Raw genomic sequence first — 11,570 nt, 5'->3', positions numbered from 1 at the left:
CACTATTTTTTTCCATGACAGACACCAAATTCATGGCATCATAACAGTGCAGAGGACACAACCAGCATCACCTAAGGCAGTGATTCTCAGTACCTGTCTGGTGATGTTTGTTCCAGCTGGGCCTTGAATCACTAGTGCTTTTTTATGACATTTATCTGCTTGGTTGTTCTGGCTTTTTTTTTTGTCCATTCAGGACTTCAGTTTAAAAATTCGATTCCTAATAAACTGTACAACTGTATTTTTTACATTCAAATTTAAAATACAAACAAGGCTTAATATAAATGTATAGGCGAGAGAATACATTCAAATTTTATTTTTTTAGCATACCCGTTACATTGGGAATTTTCTACAATATGTTTCAGTTTCTATGTATTATATGCAGGTTGGTTGACGTGGGATTTTTTTTTTTAAATCAGAAGTGTCCTGCAACCCGCTTTGTATTAAAAACGACAGCCCATCTCGCACCTCGTTTCCTTGAACTCCACCAGCACTCAGAACTGACACACCTAGACAAATAGCATAAAACTTGATGTTTCAAAATGAAATATAGGGGGGGATTAATATCATTTCAGATTCGTAACTAAAAACAAAACTTATATACGAACGAACAAAACACCAGACGTCGTGTATACATCCGCAGATTGTTTTTTCCTGTTTCCTGTAGCTTTTTCAATCACGTGGGTAGCCAGTGCGGCTGGGATATTAACCGTTTTCCATATTCAGACAACTGTTTTATCTTGATTAATTTTATTGAGTATTACATATAAGATATTCTTAAGATTGTGTTCTTTTCTGTTTATAGTTCTGGGAAAGTACATGATTTTTTTTATGGTCGAAGCGGAAATATTCCAGAGAACAGCGTTTTAAAACTCGGCAAAAAGCGACTGACTTTACCTGGAATATGAGCATTATTTTACCAGTTTATGAACCAAACAAAAGTAAGATGATGAAAACGACCCAAGATGCCTATGCACATAAAAACAAAGCGAAGCGGATTGTTCAAGTCACGGTGGCCGAGAGGTTAAGGCGTTGGACTCGAAATCCAATGGGGTTTCCCCGCACAGGTTCGAATCCTGTTCGTGACGGTTTTTAACTTTATTAAATAAAGTAAAATGATATAAATTCAGGGCAATACGATTTTTTTTTCTACGAAGAGTGTGCTTATTGCGTTTATTTCACCACCCCTGTGGAATTTCGTGAACACGAAATAAATGGTCCGTAAGAGACATAGGCAATGATTACGTGTCGTTAGTGAATTTGTTTTTTTCCGGTTCGATAATTGGTCTGAATTCAAGTCGCTTTATATAAATGTAAGCCTGAATATAGAGGTGAAAAAAAATAATTTTTGAAACGAGCTGCAGATATTCTAAAGGATGTTAGATTCTGCGGGAAATGCAGTAGATCAGCAGTAAAGTCTCAAAGGTAGTAAAGTCTACCTTAATTTACAACACATTTAAACTAATTAATCGGAGGAAATTTAAAAATTTGCAACCGATGTAATGTGATTCAACATTGCAGTACACATTGAACCATTTTAACAATTTCTTCTTTTAAAAATTTTACTTTCTAACAGATCCTGATACAGGGTGTATGTGTTTCAAAACATATTCCATTCACTCCGCTGTAATTGCAGTGACTAATAAAACAGATAGCTAAACGAAGAAGTAAATTGTTTTTGGTATCTCTGAAAAGTGGAACATTCCTAGTTACAGAAATGAAAGCAGCGTATTCATCATGATCCTAACGTTGGACTTCCAGTAAAAGAGGGACACGTAGTTGTTCAATCGCGCAGAAATCTAAAACAGTTGCACATAATTAAAAAAAATATGCACCGAACACTAATTAACGATTAATTAAATACACGACATAAAGCCGGCAAATGGAAAATGCAGAATACACCCCTGCAGCCTGTTAACTACAAGAAAAAAATATATGTCGGAGGTCGGCCATGTTTCTAAATGGCCAATCAGATACTTCGCCTGGGAAGCCATTGTAGTGAAACAGATCATAGAACCTACCAGTCTTAGGCTTTAGGTAGCGCGGTAATGTGTATATTGTGTGGTATTCGGTGTAGAGAAATTCATCTTTGTATGAACAATAACAGTTCTCCTCATTTTATATTTGAATTATAACATTGCTGAAATTTGGAGACTGCGACTGATAACTTATTTTTAAGAAATAAATTACCCTCCCGAGTCCCCCTTTAACGAGGTGGAATGGAATAGTCGGTCCTTGTTTATAAAGCCGGTGGAACGCACGTTGGCGCAGTTCGGGGGCTTTGTGTGGAGGAAGTGAGGTTTAGAGTGAAGCATTCTGTGTAAAATTGAGAAAATTAAAAATAAATCAGCAACTGTAGTGAATAATTAAATCGCACGGTCTCTTAGACGACGGCTTATGCAAAAATAACACTTGAATTACTTTCAGAAGACCTTACAGCCATTATATCACAGTGTCACACTGTTACATTAATGTAAAAAAGTTAACCCGGTCACAAAGACGCAATTGGTATTTAAATCCGCCGTCGTTTCTAGACAGAAATGGGGTTTTCAGAGAAATCAAACCAGGCCCCGGAACCTAGGTACTAGGTTAAACAGCGGAGACTCAAACAACCAGGGATATTACAAGTTATTCTAACTAGTAGGGTTTTTTTTTCCAGATTGGAGCTCCGTGCTTTAACGAAGGCTTTACCCCGACTGTTACTTGTTACATTGATAGCGTAGGGATAGTATAATCGGACATATATATTTTTGTACGAAAACGGAATCTTAGACGCCGATTAGAGTAAGTTTTCTATTTTTAAACGAAGATGGCTGTAGTCCTTTTAAAAGGCTTGGATGCTGGTTTTATGTATTTTTACTGAACATGTAACCTTAATCAGAGAGAGGAAGTATAGAATCTACATATTTAAAAGCGAAACTGCAGCTGTTAAGACGTATTGCAAGTGGAAGATTTTTTTTTGGTCCTCAGAACATTTTTTAACTCAAAAGAAAAGGTTGCCAAACTGAGCACTGAATTTGTTGTAAATACAGCCAGCTATATGTTTATACCTCGTCTGTTTCTCACACCCCGATGCTGCTAAAATAGTATTTTATACATATAAAAACTGCAGATCATCAATATGTCAAACAACTCAAACGAAGCTCTTTTCTTGATAAAAGATGTAAAAGCCGGACTGAAAAACTTAAATATCGTCTTTATTGTTTTGGAAATAGGTAAGTTGCTGGTGTAGACGCGTTGCAACGCGTGGAAACCATTTTTTTATGTTACGGGGCGTCTTTAACTTTGAAAATAGTATGCTTTGTAACGGGCATCCTTTTTAAGTGCGTGTTGAACGTCTGCTGATTTTGAGGTGCAGCGCTGTGTTAGGCTGTGTGACCCTAGTTTTTCTTCACCTGAGCTGAACTCGGCGATGGTCTGGTCATAGTTACTGTCCTCTGATCCTGAGTGGGGTTGGGGAGAGGGCTGCCGGCAGTGTCTGGTAAGAGGAGCCTGGGTAAGTATTGCCCTTACCGTACAGTCACTTAACTCCCGAGTGGCCAACCAGAGCTGTGTCCAATTTCAGGCTTTAGCGGGTATTTTCTATTGACTTCATTTCAGCGTATGTTTGTTCCTGTCTCACAATGCGTGGTCCCTTTTCTTCAGTTTTCTTCAGAAGTAAAAGCAGTTACTCCGAGCAAGGTTTTAACTATTCATTGGCGCTATATATCCATTATCGATGTAAAGGACTTTGTGTAAAATCATATAATTCTTAATTGTAAAGTATTTTTAAAGCATGGTCACACAGAACTGTTGTAGAAGTCATGTTTTTGTTGTATTCTTTGGGAAGCACAGGTCTTTGTAGTTTTTAAAAAAAGCTCTAACATGCATTTTGAAAATACGTTCTTGGAGAATTTTTTTAACAGGTATGGCATCATTTGAGTGTTAAAGATTTAAGGGTAGTGGTTCAAGCTCTGGTTTTCTTGCCAGAGAGTCACGGGTTAAAATCCCCAATGGGGATACTGCTGCTTCACCCTTGAGCAAGGTAGTTTGTCCAGGCTGGTCTGGCAAATGAGTACCAAAATGTTTTTGAAGAAATATATAGGAAACGTTGGTCGATCAGAGAAGCTTTGGATAAAAGCACGAGCCAAATTATTAATAATAGCTGCCGGAAGAGTTGATTGCACGCTGACTCATTGGTATTTAGTGGGTATTTTTGGTACACTTTTCAATTGCCATGTGTCCTGTTTCTCCCACATGCAGGTCGGGTGACAAAAACAAAAGATGGCCATGAGGTGCGGTCCTGCAAAGTGGCAGACAAGACAGGGAGCATCACCATCTCTGTGTGGGACGAGCTGGGGAGCCTCATACAGCCTGGAGATATCATCCGCCTTACGAGGGGGTAAGAAGGGCCCCCACATCTTGGCTTCTGGCCTGCCTGGCACCCACCTGCTCGCTCGCTAATCTTGTGCAGCTCTGTCGAGGCAGTGTTCTTCCACCCAGCCCTCCTGTGGTTTTTCTCACTTGCCTGTTGCTGGTTCTGTTGTCTTATTTGTGCCCAGTGGTTTCCCTGACCCCCTTCCTGCCCACAGCTCCTCATTGCTCACATGCCCTTCGTCTTGCTTCTTGTAAGCACCTTTTTGTCACTCATTTTCCATCCTGGCTTGAACAGCTGACCTACAGCTAGTATGTAACCTCTTGCACACCTGATTCTGAGTTTCTTCACACCTAGTCCAGTGTATTATCAGCCCCAAAAAACCAAACTCGTATATCCCACTATTAGGGCTTCAGAATGTTAGTGGCAGGAGAGCAGATGCTGTGCTGATGCAGTTGACTTCAGTTGTTACTTGAGAAACATTATTCAGCTGAAGGAGCTGTTTCTTAAGCATTCAGTGATTGACTTTGATGAATCATGTATTGAATATCCTGGTCGGGCTTACTCACTGCATATAACCTTTAGGAGCAGTAACTTTAAATCTTATGATTCATCAGAGGAGCCTATGCTTTGTGTTGATGTCTTTTTAATTTACAAAATTCACAAGTGCCATCATGCTTAGGCCAGGACTTGATGCAAAACAGGTTAGTACACCCTGTTCCTAGTTCTAACATAGAAGTGGTTCATCTGCACTAGATGTTCCTACTGAGTACCCAACTGTACCAACATTGTTATAGCTTATTTCCAAATTACTTATTTTTTCCTTTACTTACAGTAAATGTAGTCTTGCGTGTCCTTGGCTTTGTAGGTAGGAGCCGGGAGTGTGTGGCTTTCTTGGTTGAACAAGGGCTTTTTGTAAAAGTGCTGTATTCGGTATTGAGTCCTAACGTGCCTCTGTTCTCACCTGCAGTTACGCCTCCATGTGGAAGGGATGCCTGACGCTGTACACTGGTCGAGGGGGTGACTTGCAGAAGATTGGGGAGTGAGTACCGCTGTGAATCCTATGACTTCCCAGGAGAGAGTGAAGTGTAGGCAGACGTCTCTGACCAGGCCACCTTCACTTGACTCGTGATGGGCAGCAAAACCTCCATGCTGAAGATTTAATGCCAACTGTGGGAGAGCTGCATCCCTCGTTGACAGCACTGCAAGTGCTGAGGCCATAGGCAGCTTCAGCTGATTCCACCCTACCCTGGGCAGTGCCCAGTGGCTTATTGGCTTATTCTGCTTTGTAAATTATGTATTTTATTGCATTATTGGTTGTGATTTGTGTGAGGTCTATAGCTTATCTTTATGAATCCATCTTTCCAGAGATCTATATTTTCTTGTTCAGTAACCATGGCAGCATTCTTACCCACCGAATGTATCATGTTCTTAAATAGAAGCTCATTGTAGCACCTTTCCAAAGTTGTTCTTAAGATTCAAATTAGGTTTTCGCATGGTGAATGTGTATGTCCCAGTGGCTAGGAGGTACCATTCAAGATCACATTTCATCTTAAAAGCTAGTTTATATGCTAAGTTTCTTATCCAGCAGAGGCCATTTCACAGAAACGTAATAAGTTCACAGTCACAGAATACTATGCCTATTGCAAAAATCTATACAATTCTATAACAAAATGAAGTAGGTAATAAGTCCACTATAAAGCAGTTTCCCAATGAAAAGGCTCGACTTGGTCAGTTTGGTGCTCCTCTAACCATGGTGGTGTCCTGCTCTTCCTCTTCTGGGCAGGTTCTGCATGGTGTATTCAGAGGTGCCCAATTTCAGCGAACCCAATCAGGAGTTCCTGGCCCAGACAAACATGCAGAACAAGACAGTGAGTATCCCTGCTGCCCCCCCTCCCCACTCTATGGGCAGTGACGCATGAGGAAGGTTGTTATACCTTCGTCCTGTGGTGATGTTGGCTTTCCTATACATCTTTACCATATTTAAATGAGCACCATCTGCACAGAGGGAATATGTAGTTGACCTTTCACCCAGCCCAGGAGTGAACAAAGACAGCTATAGCAATAACTGAACACTTAGCAGTAAGTATTTAGCAGTAAGTACAGATGCTAAGGCAGGTGGCAGTTTATAGCTTGGGTTTGTGTTAGTTGGGGTGCCAGACACAGTTGTCTGTATTGCAGGGCTCTTTGCAATTTTTGTGTCTGAAATGGTTGCACTCCTTTTTTCTTTCTATACATGGCTCTGTTGCCTAATTCAAGCAGGCATTAAATTCTAGAAGTTATATGATGCTCACAATGGTGCCAGCTTCTAGTCCTTCCCAAGAGAGAGTAACAGCTGTTTGTAATGATGCTGGCTTTCACAAGAGTTAATATCGATCTTAACATACAATGTTACTACTAGTAAGTAAATAATAGTAACTAGTAATACTGCATACTAGTAAGAAAGTATCTGATTTTTACATTTGTGCAAATGGCATGCATTTTCAATATGCAAATATCTTCCAAGTTTTGGGCAGTAACTGTTCCCTCGAAGGCAGGGCTGCCTTGGTGTTTATCAGTACTGTGGAAATTCTTACACTTCCCTCTTTCCCTCCAGCAAGTCTGTACAAAGAGCAGTCAAATGATCACCGCTTGCTGCATTCCTCTCATATCTCCAGCACCCTCATTTGGAAAATTATCATGAAAACTCACTTCGTAGGCTGTTGTTGCTATCGGCCTGCTGCAAAAACATAATCGGCTCATCTCTTTGTTGCGGGATAAAAAAAGGCACCCCTTAATCTCTCCAGTCCTGCGCTGATGCCTTTTGTCACCGCAAGTCCTGTCATCACTTTTATGTAGTTAGTATATATTGCTTGAGAGTTTAAATGTAGGAACATGTTACTGACACAATATAATTGTTATGCCATTTCCTTGACCTTTTATTATAAGCAATAACTGAAGTTTTGTTCTATAGATTGCTTGCTCATCATAGACTCAAAGGTCAGTATCATGAAAAAGCATGCTTTTTTCAGCATACCTCTGTTAAAAATCATGGTCAACACAGCTGGATTTATTTAAAAAAAAAAACAACAATACTCTTTATCTGTGCTCGGTTATTCATGGTCTAACGGCCAATGTTTAATTTAGGAACAGTTTCAATACATAATACTTCCCTGGAGCTGAATAAGGTAGTGTAGCGGAGCTGCTGCTGTGCAGAACCATGAGACTCACCCAGGAGCATGGACATGTGGTGTAAGATACTGTAAAACCAAGTCTGTTTTTTCAGCTTACTGCTTTTCATTATGGTTTGTGATACCAACCAGTCAACCCGAGAAGATGCTTCATAATTATGGGAATGTCGGTGTCCGGTCTGGATTTAAATAGCCCCAGAAAATTGACTGTCTATTCATACTGCCTTATGAAATTATCTCTTCTTATCTAGGGAGAACTGCGATTTAGGAAATCACTGGCTTATACATTATTCATGTGTATTTGTAGTGTAGAGAATGGCTAGAGTGTGTTAGTGTCGGCAATAAACTGTGCCCATGGCACTCTGTAATGTGTACCGTTTCTCTTGAAGGCCAAAGCTGAGCAGAGGAGTAACTCCCCCACCAACATTGCAAATTCAGGTACCCCAGTGCAGACAGGTGGGTGTTTTTTTGTAAGCCTGACTGCTGTAAGGGTGGTATATTCATTTTTTAGCTGGGAACAAGTGCACGTCACTACATCTTAAAGTTGGAATAGAGCGATGTGGATATCTTGCTAGATCTGGTTTGCTGTTGCAATAGCCGTGAAATCTGAGGTTGAAATAGTTTTTAATGTTTCTTTATGGTTAGGCTAAAGTGTGTAACTGAAATACAATATAAAATGCATCAGTACTATCCAGTATTTCTGGTTACTGAATGTGTAAAGCTTTTTATTTTAGAATGACCTTGTTCCAAGAGTTTAGAGGTATAAAGTTGCCTTAAAAGATAGGCTTTTAAAGCTATGTTTGGGATCCTGACCCCCCACCTTTCTCTGTCTCTCTTCCCCCCCCCTTCCCCTCACTCAGGAAATGGTTCTCAGCAGTCGTACTCTACCGCCAGCCCTGCTCCTAATTCCAGGGATCCTGCTTCCTCGTTTGGGGGTGCAGGGCGAGCTAACGGGCGTGTTCCAGGCAATGGCTCTCCCTCGGCTCCCCCGGGGGCTCCACCTGGGATCTCTAAACCGTCCGTCACCATCAGCAACGGCAGAGACCCCCGTCGGGCCTCAAAGAGATGAGATGAGATATGGAAAACGCGCCAAACCAGCCTCCCTCTGCCCCATTACTGCTGCCAGAGCCAGTGTTGAACTATCCCACCCCTACACACCCTTGGCTAAAACTATACACCCTACTTGAACACTTAATGCACTTTTTGTCTTTTAATTTATCATGAACCTTGAAAGGTTATTGCTGTAAATTTCATCAGGATTTTTAAAATTCTCTAAATGAAATGCTTGAACTTGTGAATTTTGTTTTTGTTTAAAATGGAATTTCGAAGCTGCTGCTTAAGTTTTTCCTCTTCTTGACCAAAATTTTACCAGAAGTGACCGTGTTAAAAGTAGAGGTGGTTTGTTTTTTTTTTCTCCACTTTCAGTTTAGGCTACGTTAGGGGGCAAAACCAATAAAGCCGCAACCAAAACGATTCCAGGCATTTCTGCTGACCTTCTGTTCTTTTCTGTCCTCCAGTGCCATGGCTGTTGCCCTGCCCCGCTCCTGTGTGGGAGTTTTGGTGAGGGGCAGTTAGCCGTGCAGGGGTGGATGGTGTGCCGACGCCTGTGTGCTGTGCCAGGAATGGCGACCTGTCTTCACATTTCTTAATGCCCCTTTTTCACGTTGCTGCTTGTACAGACACACCAAACAGTTTTCAATGTGGCCTGAATACACTATAAGGTCAGGATAGCGATCCCACTGATAGTTACACCAGCACTTACGATCTGCTCTTCCCATTTTGGTATGTAGGTTTCCCAGAAAAAAGTTGTCCATTTAGCTGGATGTTGAGTCCCAGTGTGAGGTCAATGCTCTTGGCATTTGTTCAACACCTGGATTTTGTTAATCTAGTAGTTGGAATAATTATACATAAAACCTTTCCTTCTAGCCTCAAATTGTTCATGTATGGTTCAGTACCTTAAGTTTTTTTTATACTAAACCATAGACAAGAATGTAAAGTCTTATACCATGCTCTAGACTGCTAGTTCCTAAGAGGAATACTACCTCTTCTGTTTTTTTTTTCTCCAGTTTTATTCATCAGAGGCTAATTGATCTCTATTTGCACTTTGTAATTTTGATTTCTGTCCTTAAAAGGTTTAAGTTAAACGCTGCCCCATTTTCTGAGTACCAGAGCTACGCTCTGGAAATGTCTAAAATCAGTCCACTATAGAAGGAAAATGCTAATTGTGATAGTGTCCGATAGTCATTCCTTTTTGTCTGTTAATTAATGTAAGAGCCTTTTAATCAGAAATAATGTCAAGTAATTTGAAGTGAGGCTGCATTTATTTCTGTGCTTTAATTGTTGGAAACTACACTTGAAGTAGGACATTTTTTATATTATTTACTTAGGAAGCAGCTTAAAAGTCAAAACAAAACAAGTAAGCAGTTTTTCAGTTTAGCAGATCTAGAGTTCAGATGGAATGAAAACCATTATCGTTCCTCCAAGGTAGTGTACTGCTGCACTAAAATGTAAGCATCTCCCTGCCTTATGCCTGCAGTAGTGATGGCTATGGTTATGTACAGGCCAGGTGGACAGCCAGTTTTAGATTTCTCAAAACTTAACACTTCTAATGGCATTTTTAAATTCTTAGTGTCGATTTCTAGTTAAGTATATTTGCAAGAATTGTTTTGAAATCCCAGAATTTTTTCTCATATTGATTGTGAGGAAAGAAAAGTGTATAGCCATACTGAAAAATGTGTGCTCCAGTTGTTTGCATGTTCAGGTAAAGGCTAGTTTCTTGATCCAAGGATTTCATCTGACTGTTTCTTGGAAGCAACACCAGTATCTGTTCCTACATCATGGCTGGGTAACTTCTTCCATACTCCCCAACCCTTTGGATAAAAAGTCACATTGACTCTTGTCCTTGGCTTCAACAGAATAACAGTATTGTCGACAGTATTTTCTGTGAAAATACTTTGCACCACAAGATGTCAGTGTTTCCTCTGTACTGTACTTCATGAACCACAGCATGTGTAATGCATCTGTGCAGAAAAATGTGAAAATTCAAAGCCCAAATCAACATATTGGTCATCCTGATCCTATTTGACATTCTTACTTTGCTGGAGATCCTTTGCAACTGCAGGCCCATAGTTACAGACTCAGTGTGGTAATTATAAATGACATCTTTTTAACTTACCTACAAAACTCCAACAGGAAGTAAGAGTTTTCTCATTGTAGAATAATAGCAGGCTTTCCGATAAACCCTCTCATTTACCCTCCCTACATAGGATGTGTAATTTTGGATTCCATAAAAGTGTTCACTGAAGAGGGCATATACCATCCCTTAACAGAGTACAGGAAGAACCGGTAAAGAAGCAGAGAGCTGAACTGGCAAGTCCAGAGAGAATCTGAAACTGGGCTCTTAAGCTACACCTTTTTGTACATTTTAGTACATCATTTGAGTGAGACATCAAAGTTTTGTACAGACTTGCAGATTAACATTTTAAAACAAATATGTAACTCATCAAAGTAGTGAGATCAGGAAGCTGTGTTTTAAGGTCCAAAACGAGGAACTGAATTTCACAGTTCGTGCACTTTACATTCCTTGCGGTAGTCTGATTTCCCCCACCTGATGGCGCCGCAGCATCAGATATTAGTAGTTTTTTGCAAGCTTGAATGTGGGTATGCTGAGTGGGGCGGATCCCTCTCTCGCTGCAGAATTGTCATGTGTTCCTTGGTAAACCCACAGCACATATAAGTGTGAGGAAGACTGCAGGCTTGTTCCCATGTTTTCAAAGTGTAGTGTTTGTGAAACTGTTCATATGGAGTAGACTTTTTTGACAAAGTTATAATATAGTTCCTTTTGGAATAAAAGTACATTCTTAGCAAACTAGAAACTTGACAGTTCTTATGTTGGTGGTTTCAGTATCAGTTTTGGTATGCATTTACCTTTTGTTTAATGTATACTGAACGTTAAAGGAATCCAGGGCTCTTGAGTGTCATTATTCTTCCTGCTATTCAGCTCGGTGGAGTTTCAGCCAAGCAACTTCCCAACACTAGCTGGAAAGGCA

General features: G+C 40.3%; 1 protein-coding gene and 1 non-coding gene across 3 annotated transcripts; both read left to right on the top strand.

Moving 5' to 3' along the window:
• The first annotated feature begins 524 nt into the window (after nt 1-524).
• Nucleotides 525-8,994, top strand: nabp1a (nucleic acid binding protein 1a). Of its 2 annotated transcripts, none has more exons than XM_069196734.1 (6): nt 525-1,064; nt 4,240-4,378; nt 5,322-5,393; nt 6,138-6,222; nt 7,911-7,977; nt 8,382-8,994. In XM_069196734.1, the coding sequence occupies exons 1-6, from the start codon at nt 902-904 to the stop codon at nt 8,588-8,590; spliced, it is 735 nt and encodes a 244-aa protein (XP_069052835.1). In that variant the 5' UTR covers nt 525-901; the 3' UTR covers nt 8,591-8,994. The 2 variants fall into 2 exon arrangements, with proteins under 2 accessions (XP_069052835.1, XP_015214259.1); XM_015358773.2 differs by lacking the exon at nt 525-1,064 and adding an exon at nt 2,255-3,212.
• trnas-cga (transfer RNA serine (anticodon CGA)) lies at nt 1,004-1,085 on the top strand. Its single transcript has one exon. It is a non-coding gene; the product is annotated as a tRNA-Ser (tRNA).
• Nucleotides 8,995-11,570: the final 2,576 nt, after the last annotated feature.

This window comes from Lepisosteus oculatus, chromosome 12 (genome assembly GCF_040954835.1).
Source record: "Lepisosteus oculatus isolate fLepOcu1 chromosome 12, fLepOcu1.hap2, whole genome shotgun sequence".
Taxonomy (NCBI): Eukaryota; Metazoa; Chordata; class Actinopteri; order Semionotiformes; family Lepisosteidae; genus Lepisosteus; species Lepisosteus oculatus.
This window is presented reverse-complemented; position numbering and strand designations above follow the sequence as displayed.